We start from the raw sequence: 25,468 nt of genomic DNA, 5'->3' as shown, positions 1-25,468 counted from the left end.
TGCGTTCGCTTTGCGGTAGGTTTTGGTTACTCAAGTTGTACATTAGTAAAAAAAAAAAAAAAAAAAAACCAAAAAAAACCCAAACAAGAAAAGTGAATGCCCTTACTGGTTCTTCAGGTCAGCTATATGGGCTTGGAGAAACTGCCCCTACATCTACCAAAGGGAACTTACCCCCTCAGACTAATTTTCAAATTGTTTTTTTGTGAAGAATTCAGTTTTACTGTATTATTAAGGCTTCCCAATAAAATATCTATTACAAAACCTTACTTTTCTTTGTGAAATAAGACTCCTTTTCAGAAAGCACAGGGATTGAGAAGGAAGAACTTTTCTCTTCCCAAAACTGCTATTCTAGTACAGACTCAAATAAACAACTTACTCTCTAGTTTAAGCTTCATAAATTTCAGTCACAATATGTAACTAAGACTCAGGCTGAAAGGAGCAACAGTTAGATGTTCTTACAGAACTCCTTTGTGTGTTTAATATGTGAGCAGCTTCTGTACCTGTTTAAGGCATTAGATGAAACATTCTAATCTCAAAAGGTTGATACCAGTGCTTTTATTTTTGGCAGTTATGGTGCAGAAATCCAGGTACATGTTAATTTAAGAGTTATTATTTAAAATGAAGCCCAAGAAGTTCAAATCTGGCATGAAACTCATGGCAGAAGTCTGTGGAATATACCCCATCACACCATGCCTCCAGTTCCCTGAAACATGCCGCTCTATCATGCCTTTATCATGTCTCAGATTTCATTGTGTTTCTACTCACTACAAGACAAGACTTTTGAGGGGAAAGCTAGACTAAGACAGCTAGCAAGTGTTATCTCTCCGGACACTTATGCTCTGCAGTAGGCTGCTAACTACAGATGTTTCAAAAACTTGAAAGTGAACCCCACCATTACATTCCTATGATACTATTCAGTAAGCACTGTATCTAAAGGCACTTCCACTACATTTACAGACGCTAATAAAATTTCTTTCAAAGTACTTCTTACTTGTTTCTCTGAAATCTTAGTTCTTAACAATTACTATAATGTTACTTTGTTGGAATCTTTTTTAATGATGAAAACTCTGTATATTTTCAAGCTCCCAAAAACTGAATTTCAATGAGCATGTGCTGCTTAAAAGAGAAAATTAGTTGCCTGGTAACAAGTTGCATTTTACAAGAGTAAGTTTTACCTTTTGTAGCATCCAAAGATTTAACCATTGCAAGAAAGTCTGAAATCTCTTTACCAAGTCTTTGCTGGCAAGCTTGTGCTTTCTGAAAGACAGCAAGGATAGCTAGTTCAGAAGTGCCTTGTCCTAAGAACTCTCTGAAATTTTTAAACTTTGGAGAGCATTAGATCTTAACAAAGACTGCCAGTGACAGATACATTAAAACTGAAAGAAATTACCTGAAGTACTTTCAAAGACACACAAGCAAACAGAAGTTTGATGCACATTATACTGCTGACTGGCTTCTCTTTAAATTAGCATAGCAAACCAAACCCCAAAGCTATGTTGTATGTACCTCTTTTGCATTTCCATCCCTTTTTTATTAAAAAGTTTGAAAACCCAGGAAAAGCCTTTGCTTGTTCTTTCACAAACCTAAAGCCAAAATGAGCAAATGCATAGGTTAACTGATGTATGGCAAGTACAGCAACTTGCAAGAATCCAGCCCAAGATCATATTCCAAGCCAGTGTTTGAGTTTGGAGACAGTTATCTATTAGATAATACAATCTTCTTCTGTAGGCTGCTGAGAACTGCCAGCACCAGTTATCTTCTCATCTCTATTCTGCCATGGGCTACTTTGAGTTCTTGTACCACAAGGTATAGCACAATCCATTTGGAGTTGAACACAGGAGGATTTTTGCATTACAGTGTCAACTTTCCCTTAAAGTAAAAAGTTTCAGAAGTTTATGTATGCCAAAAAGCAAGAATCACAGGTTGAATACTAGAATTATCAAGGAAGACTCACTTCCATTGTAGGTCTGAACAGTCACTGTACAACACATCTAATGTGGCCTGAGGTGTTAAAAAGGTCATTTCTAAGCCATTTCATTGCCAGTTTTATAGAGGTAGAGCTCAGTAAAGGTTAGCTTTGTTATCCTCCAGTCTGTGTGTCACCAAGTGCAGTACACAAGGCTCCCTCTCCTGGCTGAAGAGCCAAGCAACTTTCTACCTTGCAGTAGGGCTAGTAAAACTGAAAACCACAGCCTTGTAGCTATGATAAACATGTCATTTTCTGCATACAGTCTGAAGCAAGCAGTGCAAATACAAGTGGCATTTATGCATCCATGGGATGAAAGAATCATCACTTTTAGCCAAAAGTACACTAAAGTATTTCAAACCAGGACTAATCTGCAGCCACCTAGATGCATGAGCCAAATTCAGTACATACTTTCAGAGTATCCTGTAGGTATGTAACAGGTACTGCATCATCTTCATCATCACTACTCAACTGTTCCTGTGTGCAGTAGTGTGTGCTATATGCAGAGTGGTCTTCTATTGCTTCCAGCCAACTCTTAGTGGGAAAAAGAAAAGAAAAACCAAACCATAGAGTTCATACACATCCCCATACATGCCAAAGAACAAATTAAAGTTTTTTATTGACATGACATTCATTAGTAAATTGAGACACCTTAATAAGCAGAAAATAGATTCTCTAAAATTGACTACAGACTACCTCATCTTTAATATATTGAGTGCTACAGACTTAGCATTAAATTAAAATTGATTAAAGTTCAAACACAAGTTTGATTAAAGTTCAAACACAAATGTAACCCACCCCTCAGTCTATCCAAGGTCACAAAAAAGTCACATCAATTAAGACTTTAGGGAATGCATTTTGCATCTTTGGGTTTCTGTTCAGACAGCAAGGTCCCTGTGACAAAATCTGCTGCACAAAACCTCAAGCACTATCAAAACTAAGAGGCAGAGTCTTTTCCTGTTCATCAAATCACAGAATGGCCAAGGTTGGCAGGGACCTCTGGATGTCATCTGGTCTAACCCCTGAGCTCAAGCAGGGCCAGCTAGAGCTGGTTGCTCAGGACCATGTCCCGATGGCTTTTGAATTTCTCCAAGGATGAAGGCTCCACAACCTTCCTGGGCAACATGTTCCAGTGCTCAGACACCCTCACATTTTCAGGGTCAGAGGGATCCTTCTCTATTTCAGTGTGTGCCCATTGCCTTCGGTCCTATCACCAGGCACTACTGCAGAGAGCCTGGCTCCATTCCTCTTCGCACCCTCACTTCAAGTATTTACATACATTGATAAGATCCCCCGACCCTTCCCTTCTCCAGGCAGTCCCAGCTCTCTCAGCCTTTCTCAGTATTGGAGATCCTCTGGCCCCTTTAATCATCTTAGTGGCCTTTTGTTGGGCTCTCTTCAGTATGTTAATATCTCTCATAGTGGGGAGCCCAGAACTGGACACAGTAGTCCAAGCTGCCTGCACCCTTACTTCACCTCTAGTTAGTGCACCTACAGAAGTACATTAGTAACTACAGTACAAATAGCCCTTAAAAAAAAAAAATGTTATTCTCTTGTTTCAGATCCACCTTTTAAGAAAATATGTTATTAAGTCATCTGGGAGAATAGCTAAGAGTAGAATGTACCATTAAGCATTCTTCTGTTTGGGATAACAAACTGAAAGTTCAGCAGAAGTTGCAATAGGTATTTACCACATGGAGAAGTTAAAAAGAGGAAGTTAAATTACAGGGCATAATACAGGCATGGAGCTGGAAAACAAGGTGACACTAATTTTGAAGAGAATGACAATCTGTCCATTTTTGCTCTTTAGTCTATAGTCAAGCTAGAAGATTCGATATCTGCACTTATGTTACTAAGTCCTGATGATCAAGATACTGAAGCCACTACTAATGCATGCACAGCAAGTAGTATGCAAATTATTCATTACAGGAGTTACTACATTTTAGCCTTTAATAAGGAGTCTCTTACCTCTCTAGTTTGAGAAGGAAGGCTATTTTTAGGAATCTTGAAACGATGAACAGTGTCATCAAAACATCTAACAGAAAAGAAGTAACTGTCTGTAGATTTTACCTAAAGCAATGAGAACACAGAAAATTAGTAAAATGAATCAGTAAGAAAAGAAAAAACTTAAGACTAAGCAAGAGAATTCCTATTGACTCAGAAGTTTTTGCCTCAGTTTTGATGAAAAACTATAATTTACAAAAAAATTTGGTCAGAACAGTTTCACAAACCATGCTGTCTTGCACTTCATGAATGATAATATAGAGGGGGTTTATGTCAAAATAGTATATATTTGCACCATTTGATTCAGACAAAATGTCAGCAATATTAAGGAATTTGTAGATATAGAAAAGCAAGAAACACTTTTCATATAATAAGAGCATTAACTATAGTTTAGCAGAACCCATGGTGCCAATCTGTAGAACTAGGACAGGTTAGTTACAGAAGAAAAAGTATTGAAATGATCCTAAATACATTTTCCTTGAACACTTCATCTTTCTGTGTATTATAAATGATACCTGACCGGTTTTTCCTCTGTTCACCCCTTCCAAAAGGGATTCACACAGGCATAACAGAATTTAAGGAAGTTTTCCGTGAGTCGGCTTCAGAATTGATCAGTACTCCAACTGAGATGAGCTCAAGTTACACAGTCGGTCACAAGTCACCACTGACAGCTACCGGAGGAACTAGACCTTTGCTATACTCTATCATATGCTCCAAACAGTTGTTTTGCACAACTGAAGAGGCATCCTGTTAGGAAGCCTTATGTATGCTTGAATCTTCAAGACTTTGGAAAGAAGTGGAGGAGATTTAAGATTTATGGCCAATTTCCATGTAAGAATAATTTCCTTGACAAGAACCGGTGCTTCCTGCAACAGCACGAGCTTTTTTCCTTTTTTTACAACAGAAGCATGCTTACCAACCTACCTAAAGTTTTCACTGTCTATGTGTATGGACCACCATCACATAAACACCTCCCCCCCACAACAGTAGTTACAAGTAATTTCACTTCCTACCGTGCAGACAGCTTGTGTTAGATGCTTGCATCCTTGACGATGATCATTATTCACTGCATCAGCTCTTTGAAAGAAAAAAGAGATTTAGTAAAGTGAAGATGGGAATTATTTAAATTGCTTTTCAGAAATTGAAACACAGAACTTACTGTCTCCGATACCAGGAAAGGACTCCATGCTCTAGAACTATCCAATAGAGTTTCCAACCAAAAAATCGTGAGCTCTAAAAAAAGAGCATTAAAAAATAAACAAAAAAACCCAAACCAAACCAAACCAAAACCACAGAACAAAAAAGATAAGGTAAGGTTAACAGATGAAGAGTTACTATTCCCAGTAAGTTGGATAGCTTGAAGGCTATTACATAAAACTGGCAGTCATTAGGAAGACATTTTGTGTTACGCAACTCGGTGATCACAGCAACCTGAGACTATACAGTGATATTTTCTTTTTTGGAAATACCCAAAGACAAAAGTTCTGTTGAGTCTGCTATTTAGTACAAACTGAAATACTAAAATGCTGCATTAATATAGGGATTGATGATCACCACACAATTCTACTCTATAAAATCAAATGAGAAAGAAAATAGAGAGATACCTACTACAACATACTGCCTTTCACAAGCTTCAGTACGTAGTTCTGGTTTAAAAACAGTTCCTTGTATTATGATTGTGAGTGAATACATAGCAAAATTTGCACTGAGGTGAACTCTGAAGATTTCATTGAGGAATATAAAAATTAAGTAGTCATCTAATAGATTTGAGAATTTTTATTTCTTATTTTTAAAAAAAGGGAAAAAACATTCACTTGAGTACCAGAGCAAAACGAGCTTTAAACAACCATTTGACTGACATCTACCCTCAAGGCTTTAAAATTTCTTGAAGACTCTGAACTTGTGGCAAAATATTATTCATACACTATCGAAGACATCTATTCAGGAAAGAAAAAAAAAAAAAGGAAAATAAAAAGCGAACACACAAAAGCCACCATTTTGCCTGCCACACAAACAAGGCATAAAACGTTACCACAGTAAAGCTTTGCCATAAAAATTACTAAGAAATGAAGACAGTTTTAAAGGGACTGAGGTCAAGATTAGAGTGCCACAAATCTAGGAACTGCTCCACCTAGCCAGCCCATCTACAATTTATCCACTACACTAAAGTCAAGTCATTTAACGAATTATTGAAAAGTTCCCTCATACAGTAATTCTCACTAAGTACAGAAAAAGGACATACTGACATACTTTGTGGTCTTACAAGCTGTTTTAGAAAAGCAAATAAGACATACCTTCCACAAGAGACCTTCGTATCGTCTCAAGGGTTTGTTGATAACCTGCACAGAAATTAAAGCTCATGTACGAATAGCTTCAACTAGACACGTTGGCATTTTAAATGGATACAAAAGTTCCTACCTTTCCAGTTTTACCTCCCAGTATCAGTTTCATTTCTGCACCTTGGGCTAGGTCAAGGGGCGTCTGATCTGTTTAGTAACCAAGATGAAGCATGAGAATTTGATGCAAATGAACCTAGATGTACTTAAAAATATTCTGACACTGTGTTTATCCATTGAAGTTTGGTCCCACAAGCTTCTATGTTTACTTGGAATTGTGGAATATAAGCTCCTCAAGGGTAGAAGACTAAAAAGGCTCTAAATTTTAGTGCACTAAACCATCCTGGAGAGTTCTACTAGCCACAGAGAGGCCTTTGCTCTTATTTAAGTTTTGTTTTTAGCTCTTCAGCTATACAAAACAGAAGTTTCACAGATATCAAGACAGAGGCATCTTTAATCAGATGACAAGTACGCAGTTCACACAACATCTGCATAAAGCTTTCCTGATTCACTTTCATTAGAAGCCGCCTTCTGAATAGCCACTTTGTCTAGGACACATCTGCAGTCTTACCACTCTTTTTTGTTACCTGTGTTCAGTGTGTAGCATCAAGAAAACAAAAGCCAGACACATTTTATAATTAAGACAGACAGCAGGTAAATTTTTCAGAAACAAGTAAGTTTGAAAAATAAAAGCATACATAAGTATTTTGCTACAGGTCTTAAATCTCCTGCAATTTAGTCAATGTTGGGCTTCCTTTATAATCCAAAGCTTGTAAAGCACCACAAGATTTTCTCTGAACACTGAGCAGTAGGTAACATAGCTTATACAAGCTGTTGAATTTCTGTCTCCTCTTAATACCTTATATACTTTCATTTGGTACTCACCATTTTTGTTTCTTATTTTAGGATCTGCTCCATTTTTTAGAAGTTTCAATGCACAGTGCTTATGGGCACGGTAGGCTGCACAGTGCAATGGTGTGTTCCCCATCTGATCTGTACAGTTGATATAAGGTGGTTTGGGCCTGTTCAACTGGAAAAAAAACAAAGCTGTGCTTACTTATCAGTTTTGATCCCTTGCCAGATGCCATGTGCATTCTTTTCAAAGTTAGCTGTTCGTAACTAGCATGCTTCAGTGTAGGTCTGGCAATGAAGAGGGCATGTAGCAAGTGTTATGAGAAGGGTAAGGGCTACAACAATCAAGATGTTCAGCTAGAGTAACACACTTCAGGTTTTTTGCTTGCTGTACCCCTTCCACCTCTACCGCACAACATGGAAACATTTATCCTGCTCAACTGCATAGCGCCAGATATAGAGTTGCACAGCACTGTAAGTTCAGTCACTTACATTGCTAGAATGGCCCTGTTAGATTCTATCAAAATCTGCTGTTCCCTGTATAAGACTCCTGAGCACAGCCTGAGAGTTAGCACAGACCAGTGCTAAATCCAGAACAAGTCTGTGCAGCCGCCCTGTTTCAGAGAGTAAAAACTTTATACAGAAGGGTGGCAGGCATGAGAGTCTCAGTGACTGAGCTATCCTAGGCCATTTAGAAGCTCTTAGTATAGGCAGTCTGTTATACAATTACAGTTTAGCTGCATTCTGAAGTTTAACTACTGTGTTAACTTTACACAGCCACTCTAATGTCAAAAAAACAAAAAACCAAACACAAGCCAAAAAAACTAACAAAAACCACAAAAAAACAAACAAACAGAAAAAAAAAAAACCCCAAAACCCACAAAAAACCACAAAAACCAAAACCCCCTGAGTTTTACTTGAGTATAATGGTTTGAGAAATTGACACCATTGAAGAGAAGGGTCATTAAGCATAACAATACTAACCATCCTAAAATACCACTGCACTCCTTCTCAAATACATAGCTATTGGATATGTACATCAGGGTTGGACTAGATGATCTTTAAAGGTCCCTTCCTACCCAAACTGTTTTACACCATCAGCCATTATAGTTTAAGCAGCCTTAGGAGACTAGAGTCACAAATGCATGACAACAGTTTTAGAGAAACTCCAGCCTCCTGCATTAGCCAAATGCTGTCTTAGAGAAAAAACTCCATAACAGGATTCCCATAGCAGCAATTTAAGTTAGCATCAGCAGTAACCACCTTAAATGTGCTTCAGAAGTAGTCCTGTTACTTACAGTTCAACTGAAAAAAGAACACAACTCCAAAAGAAACAGCTTGTAGAATTATAACCTCATTAACACTGAGGTCAAATACTTGAGATCTGAGGATTTCTGCTTTACCTCTTTCCAATCAGCTGGTTTACATCTGCCTTATCTCTGCCTCCTGAATTCTTGCCTCCACACCTTTTAAGCCTGAGCTTTCAGCAGCTCACACCTTGTTACAAGGCAATATTTTGAAGAAAGTTTCATGCGTCAACTAATTGAGATAAAAAGCTCTCCAAGTCATTTCAGTAAGCATATGGTATGTTTGAAAAGTCGCAGGAAGAACACACAGGTTTTGCCTCAAGTAGACTAAAAAGCGTGAGTTAAGATTCAGCTACTGAAGATCTAGCTTTTAGTAGCAAAACACACTGTGATCTAGTGAGAATCTTGACAAAGAGAAGCACAAAGCCACCACTACCATTTGACTTCAAGAAACTTCAACAGAAGGAACAGTTATAAAGTTAAAGTGTGTGCAGGAAAAGGAGAAAAAAAAAAAAAATGGTCTGAAGTCCAATAAGAAGGTTTAAATAAACTGCTCCATTAAACTTACTCTTCAAGAAAATTGTGTTATAATATACAGTATGGTCTTTTTTGGTAAAAATAATCAAGAAAAGTGAAAGCTAGTAATAAAATAGTATCCTTCATGGAAGTGGCACTCTGCTCTAAAAGCAGGGCAGTAGAGAACAAGTTCTGGTGTGTTAGGTCTCACAATAAAAGTAGATGTAAGCAGCTATTCATGAGCATAATAGCTAATAAAGATACAGTAGGAGCAGAAAGGCCTGAAAATCAGTAGGCAAAGCATGAGGAATTCTCAAGATAAAGGCATTTCAGAAGAGATACACAAATTCTCCACAGAGGTATTAACCTAAGGGTAGGAAAGTCACGGAGGTTTACACCATAGAGCTGTAAGTAGAGAAAGTTCTTTGGACTTCCTCAAGAGTCATCATGAGTTTTAAAATTGTAATTCAGTGGGCAGAGATCCAAACATTCACCAAATGATTCCAAGAAACATCAGTTTAGACTTGACGTAAAAAACTGCATGAGGGTCAAACGTGGTAAGTACTTTGAAAAGTTTTAGAGGTTAACATGTAGTTATCCTCGCGTATACAGAGCTCAATGATACTAAACAGTTTAAAAAAAAAACAAACAACCAAACATTTAGAAATGAAAATGTTTACAGGAAGAGTTACATGAGCATGCATGGTTACATGACACATAAGAGAAAGCACAGTTCTTTAAATGACAAATTTCTATGAGGAGCCATCTTTTTCTACATCAGTTTAAAGCTTAGTCAGCAGGCACACAACACCAAATACAACAAGTCTTAAAAACTACCAGAATCAAGAACAGACCACTTTTGCCAGTGTATTAATTAGAAATAATACAACCATGACAGTGTATTAATGCAACGTTCTTTCACATCTTGAGTACTGTGTACAGCTCTGGTTCTCTCTCCATTTCAAAGAAGATAGTACAAAAAGTACAAATAAAAATTGCAAGGATGACCAAAGATTTTAAAACAGTTTTCATGCAAACAGGAGTTAGGACAAGGCCTCTTCAGACCAGAAGAGAGAAATTGAGAGGACAGAAACAGATTTTGAACAGGCGTTCACTGTGGCTTCTAGGCAGATGAGAATGTCAAATTTCTCAATGTACAAGTCTCAGGGATTGTGAATTTTCCATTAGAAGTACACAGATGTATTCAGACTGCTCTGATGCCTTAGAAGTCATTACTAAAGGTGCTAACTAGGTAGAAAGTGTTACATACTGCATGTCTTACTTCCAATAAACTCTTCAGGACTCTCAAAAGCTTTAGTTCAAGCATTGAGACCCTGGATATGTCAAAAGTAAAACCCAACTGGATACAGTCCTGGGTAACCTGCTCTATTTTATTCTGCTCTGGGAACAGGAGTTGCACTAGATAGTCTCAAGACACACCTTCCAGTCTCAATTCTTCTGTGTTTTGCTTCTCCAATAGGCTCACCACACCATGGTATTGCTCAGCCTGAGTTACTACGACTGCGTGCACACACATTTTTCAGTTCCTACTCAGCATGAAATTATGCTGTGCAGGTGACTGTCCATTAAAAAGTAAAGACTTCAGCTGCAACAGATAACAACAAAAGCTCACTTTCAAGATTTAAAATACGCTATGTTGTGGTGAAAACCTAGGTACCCATGACTAAATTAAACTATCCACAAAACGTAAGCTTAAGCCAGTAGATCTAGAACCATTACACTGCTATTTACAACTAACAGAGTATTTAGAAACATGAAAGAAGCTGAAAAAGCATTATTGTGCAGCTTCCCACAAGGAGGCTGAAAAACCCTGGAGGGTTCAGCACCTTACCAAGGTAACAAGGTGCACAGCACTAATACTTTGAAGTCACAGCACTTTGAAATGCAAGGCCTAATGTCACATGTTGTTACATTAGCATTATGGCTTGAACCACTTGACATAAAATTATTACAGGAACTTGGATTCTTACCAAGGCAGTCAGTTTCCCTGTTTCCCCCTCTCTTGCTGCTCCTAAGAGTTCTTCTTCCAGTTTCCTTTCTTGTGTTCTTTCCACTGCTACAAAAAGAAAAAAGCCACCCAAATTTAAGGTCAGTCTCAATAAAGTAGCAAGTACATATAAAGTACAGTGGTACAGTGCTCAAGAAACTATATCAAAACAAACCTAGAAAAGCACAAGTTTCCAGTATTATTTATTTGGGACAGGTATAAATGGAATATTTATTCACAGAAGTCTGTGTCAGATCAAAAACGTGTAATATTTGAAAAGATGCATGAGTGTATAAACACCTGTACATATATATGTTGTTTTTATTTTTTTAAACACAACCCAGCCCCACTCCCTAGTAAAAGGGCAAACAGGGGAACTATGTGACACTCCCATCAGATCTTCCCTGTGTTCTTTTCAGTTTCTCTTCTACTCTTCCTATCATCCTGCAGAAATTTTAGTCTTCTCTAACAATCCAGTAGATGAGCAGCACAAAGGAGTTACCTGTGCACTTGCATATAGAATCAGAAGAGAGATCACTTTTCACATATATGTACTGGACACAGAGCTTCAGCAGCATTTACATAACCCCAGGAAGCAACACAGCTGTTGAACTCTCCAGAACTATAAGCAGTGAGCCTATGTAAGTATTCGGACACCATCTACCTCACCTTCAACACCTGTGAGGCAATGGAGGAAACAAAGGGGTTTTTTTACTTTTTTTCCTCCTTTTGACATAACTTCTGACACTGCAATAGCAAGTTCTAAATCTGATTCAAAACTGGGTCACCTTTGCAAACTGTTCAGAAGTTTGCTTGTAATTCTTTCATTGACGCAAAGTCACTTAGTTCTCTTGACTTGAGCTCTGCCTCTTACAGTGAGCTAAGGCTTTGACTGCCATGTACCATTCAGAGCTATAGCAAGGATTACTCCAGCAGGACTGAAATAGTTACTTGAATAATGCTATTGCATTCACAACACTTAATTCTCCAAGTTGCTTGCAGGCATTAACTATGACTTCTCTTTAAATTCTGTCATTGGGGAAAAAAAAAAAAAAATTCAATTGAGCTTCTATAACTTGCAGGAGAAAAATAAGCTTTTAGAATGTACAAGTGTTGAAAAACCAAACCAAACCAAAACAGGCTATGGCCTATTAAAGTTACCTTCCAACATATTCCTTATGTCTTTATCTTGAGTAACTTCTTTTGCAGTCTCTCCACTCCCATTAATGATAGAAGTATCAGCATTATGCTGTAAGAGTAACATCACCACCTCCTGGAAAACAATTTGAAAAACACTGCTTATCTCTGTGCTACCACAAGGCCATAATCGGGCTTTGCAGCTACTAACATCCTGTGAGATGAGCTGTGTCACGGCTTCTCACCACTCATGACTTACAAAAACAGGAAGGGATGTTTTAGAGAGATTGGAGAGTAGGACCAACTGTAACCTCCCCTCTCACATCAGTCATCCTGAAGGAACTAACAGATCTGTTTTAGCTGAACAGACCTGCTCAGATTTAAAAGCTGGTGTACCTGGTGTGAATGCTGAATTTGACAGATAAAAATAGAAAGAATAGCTCTTCTGATGAGAGACTATATAGTCACTCCTTCTGAAGGGCCAAGAGGTTATCCATAGGGCCAGTATTACTTTGGGAGTGGTGGCGGCTTGTGGGAGACAATCAAACTAGTCTCACATTATAGGCCTATAAAAAAATGCTTTAGTTCTAGTTTTCTATGAAGAAACAGCACTTCCAGACACCAAATAGACCAATGTGTCCTAATTTATATTTTTTCCACTCCAAAAGCTACTAAGATTAAAACAATGTGGTTACTCTCTATGTAAATACGCAATTAGTTGGGAGGAGCAATGCCTAATCCTTTTACTGTGTCAAACATACTAGGCACAAACACAAATTAATCTGTTGTACTTCAGTAGTAGGTCAGGAATCTTTACACTGGTTTCCACACAGGAATTAGAACCTGCAGCTAGAGGTAGCACTATGCTTCAGTGTTGTCTGACACACAGAAGCAGCAGAACAAGCAACATAAGTTAGTTACACAACTCAACTAATGCACAGTGCTACAGGTGAAGACAACTATTATTTCTTTTCCTATCTGCCAGCAAAATCTTTACAACAGAAAGCTAAAAAAGGACATAAAGTATACCAAAGGAAGCCATGGACCAGTGTTCTCCATATTTGTACCATTTTGGACAGTTATGACAGCTAGGCAATGTGCCTAGTCCTTTTGAATGCACTGTACCAAAACAGGTAAGTCATTTTCAGACACTGTAAAAACATCTTTCTGAAGCGATCTTATTGCTAGTATTTCCCTAATTCTACAACTGAAGCTTAAAAAAGCCAACATACTTTACCTTACGTCCAGTGAAAGCTGCACGATGGAGTGGAGTGTCCCCCATGTCATTCAGCACATTCACATCTGCACCAGCCTAAACAGTGAGACCCAAAGACATCTGAATGTCCTTCCAGCAAGAACTATATAGCTATTCTCTCTGACTGGGGGAAAGGGAAGGACAGGACACTAACGTAGGCCTCATGGCAAATTATATCAGAACTGTAATACAGCCATCCTGGAAGCAAAGATAAACTACATACGTAAAATTTATAACCAGCATCTATAAACTGCTTCGAAAGGAAATTCCTCCTGCATGTTTTCCCGGCATCTCACTTTTAAGAACGTATATGGAAAATAAGTTTAACACAGGGAGTGGGGGCGTTGGTTTGTTTTGGGGGTATTTATTGGGGTGAGGGTGTAGGTGTTGGGGAAAAAAAATCTAAACAACTTAATGAAAGAATTGCAGTGCTACTGTATAACACGCATACATGTATTATTACAGATGCATAGAGTAGTACCAGCCTCCTGGTGCTCCTGATTTAACAAGTGGTGTTCCCTCCAGGAAGCTATTGCTATTCTTTCACTTGAAGTGAAACTTTCTCACTTTTCTCTTCTATAATCTTTGGCTTGAATGTCCTTTCTTCTTGTCACACAATTTCTCCATTCCACACCTTTTATCTGAAAGGAAGACTGCTTGCCACACTGCACAGGCACTGTTCCAGGAAACCAAGAAATCCTATCCTTCCCTTAAGAATTTCTTCTACACTGCTTTACCTAATCTCAAAAGGTCATAAAGAGGGCAGAACTTACTTAACTTTATCACATATGTTTAAAATTACATAATTTACCCAGATCACTGCTGCCTGCCTAAAGTTAACTGATGAACCTGACTAGTTCCAGAGTTCTGTTTCTGGTAATTCCTCATTCACTTACTCTTTAAGCACAAAATCTAGGCACAAGTACACAGACATACCTATATATGCCTAGCTTTCAGACATGCACAGCCTCCTTTATTATTTCTTTAACTTCTTCTTTAAATAATAGTCTTTCAAGAGCCCTATGGGCAAAGAAAGTAGCCCTCTTGGATTGAGAACAGCATTATCTACTGAGTAAGTCTGCAGGCTAGAGAAGAACTTCTCAAAGAAATCCCAACTTTGTTTCCTCCTTTAGAGTCATGACTATTGCTGGTAGCCTTTATTCTGAATGAAATTCAGGTATTTGAGGCTGCTTAGCATGTTCTTGCCATCTACAGCAAAATCTTTCCAACATGAATAGGGTATAAATCAATTAGGATTAGTTGAAGCTACCCTGAGAGCTGAGGATAAAAAAAAATAAATTCAGTCAGAAACAATTACAAATGCAGCACAGATATAGCTCCAAAGAGACAAATAGGTCAGCTTTGATAACACAGGTTCATAATTTCATCACATGTTCATTATTTCAATGATAGTAGAAAAAAAAAAAATTATACTATGTTAGCTGCACCTGGGAAGAAACATACACAGGTTACTTTGCACAGAGTTCTGGACACACTTCTATGCACAACAGACAATTAGGTAACAGACTTTTTTTTTTTTTTGCTTTAGCCTTTCTCACAACTCAGTAAGTGAAATTGCCTAAGCTATATACTTCATGTATAAGTATAGCTAGACAGTAAGCTAGACAGGTCTTTGAAACATTTGCATTACAATTGTCAGATGCTGGCTTATTATATGCAGATATCCACTAACCTTGAAAAAAGCTGAAGCTTTTATGAGTGCATACTTAGATACTATACATCTTTAATTCCTACAATCAGATGGTTATACAAACACACATACTCATGAGAAAGTTAGCTAAGTACTGACAATTGTAAAAAGTGTTCAGAGTAACAGCTGTATACCACTGTATAGACTTCCACTGTCACTATTTTGGGTCCTTGTAAACTGGGCTGACCCATACTGCAACTATTTCATTCCTGAGTTTTAACAATCATTTATCACTATGTTACATGCAGATAAACTGTAGAAGTGACTCTGCCTCTCTGCAAAGCTGCCTTTCTTCTGTCACAAAAACCTGAATGAATACTAACTGCTTCTAGAACAAAGAATTTTCTGCCTTCACATAGAAGCAAGTAGAAATATACCTTCAGCAAATCCTCTACTACAACAGCATGTCCAAAGTAGCAAGCAAGGTGAAGTGGTGTCCAACCCATATTGGATTTACTTCTGCCTAAAAGACAAAACAGGTAAATTAAGTTTTGGTCACAATACAAGAAAGATCTTGTCATGTGCTTGGAGGTTGGCATGGATGATCATTCTGCATAGTAACAAGGAGCAAGGAGGCTGGAAGCATCAATACTATTAATATCATCTGAATTAGTACACTGGAATGCAGTCTGACAGCACTAGATTGAAACCTACAAAATCCTTCTGAAAGGAAAGTCAGGCAGCCTAATGGAGAATTAAACTTTTTTCCATGTAATATTTTGTTCAACAGCAGCATTCAGTTTCATTCACTATGAAAGCAGCACATGCAAGTACACATTTATCTTGTGCATACATAAGTTTACCTGATTTTATTTCCTGCACACAAATAAGAGGTAGGACAACCCATCTGCCAAACAGAGGATTCAAAACAAAACAGGAGGGATGACCTAATGTTAGGGGGGTTTTGTTATCTTGTGCTTGTACTCATTTTTAATAATGATAGCCTTCCTAAGTATTATGATTTGAAAGCTCTGTGCAGTGTAGAACTCATGTACCACCTACAGCTCTAAGGCTCTGCAGGAATGATAAGTACAGGCAGGAAGTAGGCACAGAAGTGACCTTGCAAGGAGAACTATTATTTGTTTTAAAGAACATTTAAAGCATGCTGTGGAGGACTGGCTGTATAAATGAAATTCCCAAACTATCCTACAATCACTTCTTTAAAAGCAAGATACTAAAGCATTAGAGATTACTACTTTAACAACTCATGTTACTTTCCAATCATAACTGTATTAGGCAAAGCTGATTTGTGCTTTATTTTTACTAAGCAACAGACCCACAGCATTCCAAGTGCCACCTAAAAGCTATCAGTTTGTATTTGGAAGCAAAGTGAAAGTGAGGCATTGGAAATTATTTTGAAATTACTGCCACCAGTAAGTTTATCCCTTTTGTGTATCCTCAAGCACTGAGGCTTGGAACACTACATAAGTTTACCCTGAGGAGAGACAAGCCATTAGCACAACGAGAAAAGAGAACTGCTGGTCTTGCAAGTTCATAATTCTTTCTGTTGCTGTATTACAAATTAACATTAGAATGTGGTTCACAGCTGAAATATTTTTCCATTTCTTGCAACTGTTTCCAGCTAAACATTTCTGCCCTTTATTGGCTATTTCTTTTGTTATTTGAGTCTCTTTCTTCTTAACTCCTTCTGCTGTTTCAACCCCAGATTTAGTATTTTCCCTCATCCCAGTCTGGCCTGTAAGAGGGTTGCTGCCCTATGTGATTGAGGAGCAAAAGTACCACAGAAGATAAATACTGCGAGGATCACTAACTCTGAGGCTATTTATGCTGGATAATGTACTAAATGGACATCATTCATCCCTCAGTCTAGCAGGGAAGAAGATTCTTTCAGAGAACACAGAAAAGGTCCAAGCTGCACTGAATACATACAGTTAGCCCAAGAAAGTCATGAGTTACAGGACTGACAAAGCAGTGCTGCTGTCAAGGACTTTGGTCATGGGGGGTGGGGAGGCGGAATCAGGAACCTGTCCAGATTTGTAGTTCTCTGTGAATAAAATACCAGAGGCCCTTGTTCTGCATCCACTCTGAATGTTTGCATTTCTGATGTTAGCTGAGCAGTTACTTCTCAAGCTGTCGAGGTTTTTGTTACTTCTCTTAAAGTGACCACAAGTGTTTGCTCCCCTCGCCCTGTAATTACTATTTTAAAACAGGACAGCATTACCCTGGGGAAGGTGCAAGGATAGGAAAGTAGAATAAATCAGAATTTAGAAAGCACATATTTCACTGTGTACAGATTCCACATTCAGAATTATTTTGTTTAATCTGAACTATCACCAGCACATTTGCCCTAGCTTCCTAGACCTCCTATTGACAAGCATGTATTAGCTGGCTGGCCATGCAGCGCTAAACTGGAAGGATAACAGCTAAACTCCATCTTTTCCTTCGTTAGGAGAGTCTCTTCTATGCCGCACACTTGCACAATACTAACATTTGAGTTTGAACAGGAATGCTAACCAGAGACCAGTTCGCTTGATATAATACAGGACTGCAGATTATGCTATTTCATTATGCTTTCTTGACTTCAGGTTATGTATAGGAACACATCTGAAACTCTGAAATCTCCTCCATTAACAAAAGATTTCAGCAACTTATTTATGGGTACTGTTGCATGAATCTTAAAGTACTTTTATTCCAACTGTTTAGGCACTACACAGAGTCTCATGAATATTTGCAGAGGACATACTTGTAAGGGTGGAGAACTTCAGCTCTATCAAGTTCTGTCTGGTTCCCCTTTAAATTATGAACTAGCTCCCTGAAGATGAAGTAGCAAGGGTTTGCATTTTACAACTTGTTTTTTCTGAGGTGATTACATTAACTATTGGGAAAACACAAACAGGGCTGAGTAGTCAAACAAAAGGATGAGTAAATTGATGATTAAGAATGAAGACTTGGGAAAGGGATAGAGCTTGTTCAGGTAACAGGCTTCCCTGCTCCTTAGGGCAAGGCGTTCCCTCTGTCATGGCTGGGAGGAAGCATAGTTGCTCTCTCCCTTCTCCCTTCACAGCACTCTTTTTCTCAGTGCTGCTTAACAGTTAAACAATGACAAAGAAACACCAGTCCACAGAAAGAGTGGGATACACATCCACTTTTGTGAAGCAACCAGAAACACATGTAAATAAAAGGAAATACGCTACCAAATGAATACAGAAATAAGGCAGTCTGCAACTGATAGCAAGCTTGCAAATCCAGTCTCAATTTGAAGTTCTAATGCTCAGCAGGAAAGTTGCTTAGCCATAGCTATGTTAGCTATGCCTGTCCAAAACTTTAGTGTTGGCCAAAGACCAAGACACAGGTAGCTAGCAGTTTTACTTTCTTTTCCCAAGTAACCTAATGTACCTGCTGATGGCAAAAAGCACACACTGAATGCCCCATCTCTGCAAGTGTCCAGGGCCAGGTTGGACAGAGCTGTAAGCAACCTGGTCTAGTGGAAGGTTGCTTACACTTGCTTACACAAGGTTGCACATGGCGGGTGGGGTGGAACTAGATGATCTTTAAGGTCCCTTCCAACCCAAACCATTCTATGATTCGTCCCAACCATTCCTGCAAGTAGCAAAAGATGTAGCTCCTGCTACTATATAATGAAACACAGGCCTTTAAAAAAAAGAAAATAAAATCACACCTAGCAGAGCACAAATGACCTTATCTCTGCAGCCCTGACAGAGGCTCCTGAACAATCCCAGAGGCTCCCTGGAAACCACAGTCTGTTTTGTTCAGCATTATAAAGCTCCAAAGTTGGCATAAGCATGAACACAGGCAAAAAGAGATACTGATTCTTTAGCATGTTGACACTTCTGCAAATTACTCTGAGGTTTTCTGTACATTACAACTGTGTGTGCTCTGCTTTTATGATTTCTCCTCTATGCAAGTATGGCCTTAAGTCCCGGGATAAAAGCAGTTAAGTGGGTATTATTACTCTATTGAGCATTCCAAAGAAAGCAAGATAACGCTGTCAACAACAGTTTCACTACATGTGGCTTCAACAGTAAGATTACAGACATTTGAGGAAGGCTACTAACCTTTACAGTTGATATAAAAACTCATTTCTCCTTTGTCCATGGTATCCAACAGCTGTTTAACTTCTTCAGCATTTCCATTTCTAGCATCATGGAGAAGCTGCTGTTCTGCTTCAGTACTCATCTCTAATAAAGATAGGAAAGAACCAATATTGCAATTTCTTATGCTGCTATAAGTTATGGCTTACTATTATGTCACTTTTCTCCCTTATTTAATACTAACATGTTAGTATTAAATTCTCATTCTCTGTTATGAGAAAGATGATCATTTCCTCTCTGGAACCCATTCAATGTGCAAGCTGTTTTCAACAGTCCAGACTCAGTCATGCCACTAAGAGGCATTAAAATTCCTCATACAAAGCAATTAAATAACAAAACACCCATGTTTTCTTGCTTTGCAGTTTTCTCAGCTCTAAGTGTGGCTTGGCAGTTGGAACTGTATGCCACAAACAAACAAGCTTTACTACAAGCATAACCATTTTGCATTTACTTTTTCCTTGTAAGGTTTTCACCCTTACCCCTTAAGATTGCCAGAGGCAATGAGGAAAAAGTATTATGTATACCTTTTGGCCCAAGTATTTCTTCAGAATTACCCGAGTCTCGTTTTGGCTGCCACCCTTGGGGAACAGAATCTGTTCACATGGAGGCCCCAGATATCCATCAGTGACTGGTACTATCAGATCTTGTACTCAGGTACCTGACCCCTTCCAACCTTGACTTGAAGGGGGTCAGATACTCAAAACAGCTTTGTAGATTTGATCTTATCTTTAAGAAACAACAGTACAACATAAAGAAGTTAACATGTAACCGTAACACATCACTTGCCAATTCTCATCTTGCTACTACTCTTGAACTATGAAAAAAAGGAGTATTTACATCTTTCAAAGAAGGGAGAAAACAAAACCTGTTATCACAGCTATTTTTACAACTCTCAACTAGACAGGGAGCCTTAGACCTTTGGGCAAGCGTCACTGCTACTTACCAGGACTCCTGCAGAAAACAGTTACAATGTGATGTCCTAACCAGTCTTTTTCCACACTGACACAATCACAATCTGACTTCATTTTGTGCACACAGACCCCTTTTTTTTTTTCCTGTTATGTTATTACAATTAGGACCCAGAAGCAGCTCAGCACAGGCAAAAATCAATTTTAATGTCCTATTTAAATACACTGCTTTTAAGAGGTGCCAAGAAGCAATTTTAAAAGCAGCCTCAAAAATATTGTGCTGCAATACACCATTTATTGCCGCTAAAAACAACAGTAAAAGCAGAGGTTGTCCATATTTAGTGTTTGCAATTTGGCATCTTCACCCAAAACTGGGTTTACCAGATCCTGCAGAATCTGGATTTCTACAGTCAGTTAATGATTACAAAGAACATTACTGGCCTCACATAGATAGCTTTCCTATACTACAAAAGGTTTTGATTAGTCCCACTGTTTGCACTCTGCTGCACTGAACAGGTAGCTTGACTGCACCATACACACTCACAGCTACAACAGATGCAGAGAGCTCTTTAACCACTTTAAACAAGAAGCCACTCAGCAAGAGATGAGACAGCAATAACACTGGGTAAGCAGCAAAAATACTGTAGCAGTGACAGATCTTGTAATATCCAAGACTGAGACAGAAGACAAGAACAGGGCAGACTACCAAAGAAGTTTTCCCCTACCTTTTGCTCAACCAGGAAAGGGAGAGAGGGAATCTGTTTTCAAATAATTTGACAGACACACTAACCAAGCCCTTTCTAGCATGCTTCAGAAGAACAGACTGGATCAATCACCTGCAATTTACCACAGACAGGATACAAATGCCTTTTCCAGAAGTAGACAGACAATACTCATTTATACCTGCTTTTCAGTTCTACTAGAAAAACAAAACAGTACTAGTTCTTGTAGCAGTCCTTCAAGCCCTGAAGCTACCTTTTCCTTTAAACAGGAGTCTATCCACTTGTCCAAGGTAACACAGCACAGTTTGTTGTTACTGGGCCAGGTATAATTTTCCTCAATGAATCAGTTCTACCAGTGTCTAAAAGATCAAAATCAAATGTGTTCATCGGTATGTAATACATTCTCTGAAACTAAGTTATAGTCTTCCAGGGGAAACATAGAATGCAGGACTAAGAATTATACAGACAAAAGCTAAGAGGATAGTTAGAGCTCATTTTGCTGATCTACCCATCAGGGATAGAGGGGGGCAGGAAGCAAAGCTCAATCCTTCACAGTATTTCTTTAGCAACCTTTCAAACGTCTCAGATGAAACAAACTCCTATCATTACCCCATATCATTTGTCAACATACCACATACACAGCAGGTATGAATTGCAATGCGCCTTCAACACATTAAAAACCTTCAGTTTCCATCTAATATTGACGAGAAGGAAGAAAAGACTGCTTGGGAAGGGAACCAAGAAGCTGATCCAAATGCACAACTCTTGTATGCAGCAAGGCCAGTTATGCGCATGAGCAGAATCTTAAATAGCTCAAGATACGGAAAGCTGAATCACTGTGAAATTACTTGCAGGATTTTTCTCCCCACAAATAGTCATTAAGTTAAAATCACTGATTTATTTGTACTCTTAAAGCAAATATTAGCAGTAGAGTGGCATGCATAGTAACAGGGCCAAGAAAGACCTCTCTGCTTCACTGGTTTAGTCCCCAGAGACTTTGCTGTTTGGGCCAAGCCTCCGATTTCAAACAGACTTTGTAAGCTTGAAGCATGCAGCGATGCAGAAGCATAACTGTCTGACTATTAATCATAGTTAGAAGGATCATTCACATGAAAATGTTTCTACAATTTGCGCTGGAAAGCGAATATGCATGCAGTTACTCATCAGACAAGTGATACAGAACAAAGTTTTAGCTAACAAGCTAAATTAAGTGCCTAAATGAAGCTGACAGCAAAGGGGCTCTTAATAGAGTTGAGCATAATCTTGAAAATACTGTTTTAAGCAACAGAATTTATTCCATAATGGAGATGAGCAACCACCAGCAGAAGTTTGAGAGGCAAGTTTAAGAGTATGGAAAGAAATCCATACACAAGCATTCAAACATTATGCACTTACAACTGTACTTCACACACTGTCCTGGAGACAGGACTTTATTTGGTCATACAACCGACTACCAAGAGAGCTCCAAAATCCCCACCCACCAGTTTTGAGGTACCAAACCACACCATCAGCACAGAGAGAGCAGCTTAGTTTGAATTTATTCGCCATAAGATACTACTCGCAGGTTAGCCTATACGAATTGTACAAAGCTACTAGCCACTTAAAGAGAGCAGACATCTGTTCAGTCAGTAGTGTTGCCATCATTACCTTATTCCATTAAACAACTGATATAGATTAAACTGCCTTTCACAGCTCAGCTTTATGCCTCGTATGGTAGTCTCTACAGTCACTGGTATGCCTTGAGAAAACACTAGGACAGTATTTAATGTCTCCTGTACAGCCGAGATGTGACTGCAGAGCACTTCTGCTGAACTCATTAAGACTACTGGAGCAGTACTTGATGGCTAATTGACTTTTACCCTTTAAGGCGGCATAAAAAAATAGCATTGAGATGCTCTGCTTTTATCTTCTACAAGACCTATGCCAGAGCGATCTTCTCATGTTATTACAGCATCTGCCTTCACACGGGGGTTGTTTCCAACACAGAGTGGAGAGCCCAGGTTACCATTCTGCCTGCATGCCTGCTTAAGGGAGGTCTGCACAATACTAAACTACAAAAGGCTACCTAACTACTGCCATATAAACTACCAACTTCATCCAACTGCTAGGGAAAAGCCCAAACAAAGCCAGCTGCTTTTCTCACAAAGTAGTCTACAAAGACCTAAAGCACCACCCCGACCATGGGGCAGCACTATTGATAAGACCCATGTGCTTTTGCTTTAATTTCTTCTGCTGAGGCCTCCTGCCATGTACACAGCCCAGAACAGCAACAACACCTACTAAGCAGAACACCGCTGGTTTTCACTCTGCTGCAGCTTGACAAGCAGCAGAAGCAGTACTGGCACTGCCCAATTCAACGTTAAGGCTCCAAGTCAGCTGCCACTGGTTGTGTAGGAAGCTTTTTATTTGTGCCAAATAGTAAGGTTGGTAAAAAGCACAGCACTAGCTAGTATTTCAAGAGATCTCCCTCTAGCAATGAAAACTAGATTCCTATAGGAAAGGATGATCCTTGCTTAGGAAGTCTTCTTACATGTCCCAGCGTGCACACGTTACGATGCAATGCTAGTAAAGGAGGAGGACAAAACGCACCAAACCGCACAAACAGACAGAACCTGTCTACAAACCCACACAACACACTGCACTGAGAGAAGCTGCTCCAAGAGGAAAGAGCTGCTGTACTAGAATCACGAGTGATGTTATCTAATAGCAGTTCTTTCAATCTTCGGTTAGAGATCTAGAAGTTGCACATGCTTCTATGACACAGCCTTATGTGAAAGCATCACCTATCTAAAATAAAGTTAGTCTGCTCCACAGCAATTAACACAGATGCAGTAAGTAGCAATGAACACAGATACAGTAACACAGTATCTCTTCAATACCATTGCCAAGGCAATAGCTATTTCAACTAATCCCCGTTCTTAGGCACCTCCTGGCTGCTTTGTGTGCACAGTTTAGATCTGTAACATCAAAGACTCTTTTTTCAGCCCAGGAGCTCTTATCAAGCTTACCACAGCTAGTGCGAGACCTCACCGGAGCAGCAGCAAGCACGGCAGTTCCGAGCACGCAACAACTTCAGCAGAGCCTGCAAGTTCCCTACAAGCGGCTGGAACCGAGCAGTTCGTTCCAGTACCAGTAATTAAACACTTTTCTCAGGCGGCAGGATCACGCGTCACGGCAGGTTCTCGCCTGGGGGAAAAGTGCGCTCACACCCAGGCTCCAAAGCTGAGGAGAGCAGGGGGAGGAAGGGCCACCCGCTCCCCACAGCGAGCGCTCACGCCGCTTCCCAAAGGCCAGAGCCTTCCCCCGGCTGCCTCTGCTTCGGCTCCTCAGCCTCCAGCCGAGCCTTACTCCGGGCCGCACGGCGGGCGGCCTGCCGGGTCCCGCTGCGGAAGGGTCAGAGCGGGGAAGCAACAACACCCCCAGCCCCAAACATGATCCCGGCGGCGGCAGAAGGGAGGCGGGCCCCGAACTGGAGTCGTTCGGGGCGGGAAGGGGCCCGGCGGCGGCACGTATCTCGCCCCGTCCCCCCTTCCTCCCCCCGCAGCGCCAGCCCCGCAGCCTGCCCCGCCCGGCGGCCCTGGCTGAACTTGGCGTCCCCTCCCGCCCCGCGGACACGAGAGAGAGGAACAGCGTGAGGCGTAGTAACGGCAGCGACAACGTAAACACGGCAGCGAGAGGGCGCGTCTCCCGCCGCTCCCATGTCCCCGCACCCCCCGTGGCGGTGTGCTGACCCACCGCCAGCCTCGCCCGGGTCACCGCTCCGCGCAGCTCCCGCCACCCCTGCTCCCCCCCGTTGTTATACGCACCGACCCCGCACGTGACCGCCACCGGCGTCGCGGCAGCGCGGGCCGCTCCCCCCACAACCCGCGGCGCAGGGCGGGCGGTGCGGGGCAGAGGCCCGGCCCCCACAGCGCGGCCCCGCCCCCCGGAGCCGGGGGGCTGGTGCCTGGGTGAGGCGGCTTGTCCGAAGAGCCGTCTAAGGTGAAGAGGGGCTTCACGGGGTGCGCTCCGCTCTGCGCTCTCTGAGAGAGCCCCAGCCCCTGCTGAGGGGAGCCGCCAGAGCGGGGAACGCGAAGGCACGGATAGGCGTTCAGAGAGATGCGGAGGGGTTGGGCAAAACGCCTCAGAAGAGGACTGTGACAGTTCAAGAATGATGTATCACCAGAGGGTCGCGTTGGCAATCGCTTCAGTCTCCTATACACTTGCCGGTGCAAGTAAAAGGAGATTGCGAATGCACACACTGCTCCTAAGAGCAGCATGGCCAAAAGCAACCTGAAAGAGTGAGAGATTGGGTACTGCTGGGGACAAAAAGTGAAGCATTCCCTTCATTCAAGCCCCTTTGGTCCATCCCTCCTTCCTCTCTGTTTGTCCTGCCCTTATTTATTCTCCACTACACCTTTCACCTGAAGTCAATAGCCAGCACCTTGGTTTTCTGCCTCTAGCACCTGAGAAGGGGTTTGCATTTTGAAAACTCCCACTATGCCTTTGAAATCCTACAGGAGTTTATTAAGGAAGCTTTGTGGTGTTGAGGCATGACTGAGTCTGTGTCACATGCTGAAGGAGAGCTTGAAAAAGCAGGGCAGGAGCCACAGGTGCCATGAGAAACTATCTCAAAAGATTAAGATGAAACTCCTGCTCCAAAAGTGGGCAAGTTGAAACCTGAGCAATTCTTG

At 40.4% G+C, this 25,468-nt stretch overlaps 1 protein-coding gene across 2 annotated transcripts in view; it reads right to left on the bottom strand.

Annotated features, from left to right (window-relative positions):
* Nucleotides 1-24,689, bottom strand: part of OSBPL1A (oxysterol binding protein like 1A) — a 74,586-nt gene extending 49,897 nt beyond the window's left edge. Inside the window, exons 1-14 of one of the 2 annotated variants that reach the window (XM_030500835.2) lie at nucleotides 24,602-24,689; nucleotides 19,130-19,252; nucleotides 15,470-15,555; nucleotides 13,364-13,438; nucleotides 12,151-12,262; nucleotides 10,973-11,058; nucleotides 7,192-7,336; nucleotides 6,389-6,456; nucleotides 6,265-6,309; nucleotides 5,130-5,203; nucleotides 4,984-5,047; nucleotides 3,935-4,036; nucleotides 2,378-2,500; nucleotides 1,176-1,257 (exon numbers count right to left, since the gene is read on the bottom strand). In XM_030500835.2, coding sequence (XP_030356695.1) covers nucleotides 1,176-1,257; nucleotides 2,378-2,500; nucleotides 3,935-4,036; nucleotides 4,984-5,047; nucleotides 5,130-5,203; nucleotides 6,265-6,309; nucleotides 6,389-6,456; nucleotides 7,192-7,336; nucleotides 10,973-11,058; nucleotides 12,151-12,262; nucleotides 13,364-13,438; nucleotides 15,470-15,555; nucleotides 19,130-19,250 — 1,183 coding nt within the window. In that variant the 5' untranslated portion in view covers nucleotides 19,251-19,252; nucleotides 24,602-24,689. Of the gene's footprint in view, nucleotides 1-1,175; nucleotides 1,258-2,377; nucleotides 2,501-3,934; nucleotides 4,037-4,983; nucleotides 5,048-5,129; nucleotides 5,204-6,264; nucleotides 6,310-6,388; nucleotides 6,457-7,191; nucleotides 7,337-10,972; nucleotides 11,059-12,150; nucleotides 12,263-13,363; nucleotides 13,445-15,469; nucleotides 15,556-19,129; nucleotides 19,253-24,601 lie in introns of those variants that run through there. The other variant, XM_030501678.1, reaches the window with a different exon arrangement.
* Nucleotides 24,690-25,468: the final 779 nt, after the last annotated feature.

The sequence above is a fragment of the Strigops habroptila genome, chromosome 1 (assembly GCF_004027225.2).
Source record: "Strigops habroptila isolate Jane chromosome 1, bStrHab1.2.pri, whole genome shotgun sequence".
Lineage (NCBI taxonomy): Eukaryota > Metazoa > Chordata > Aves > Psittaciformes > Psittacidae > Strigops > Strigops habroptila.
The sequence above is the reverse complement of the archived record's forward strand: the minus strand, read 5'-3'. Positions and strand labels throughout refer to the sequence as shown.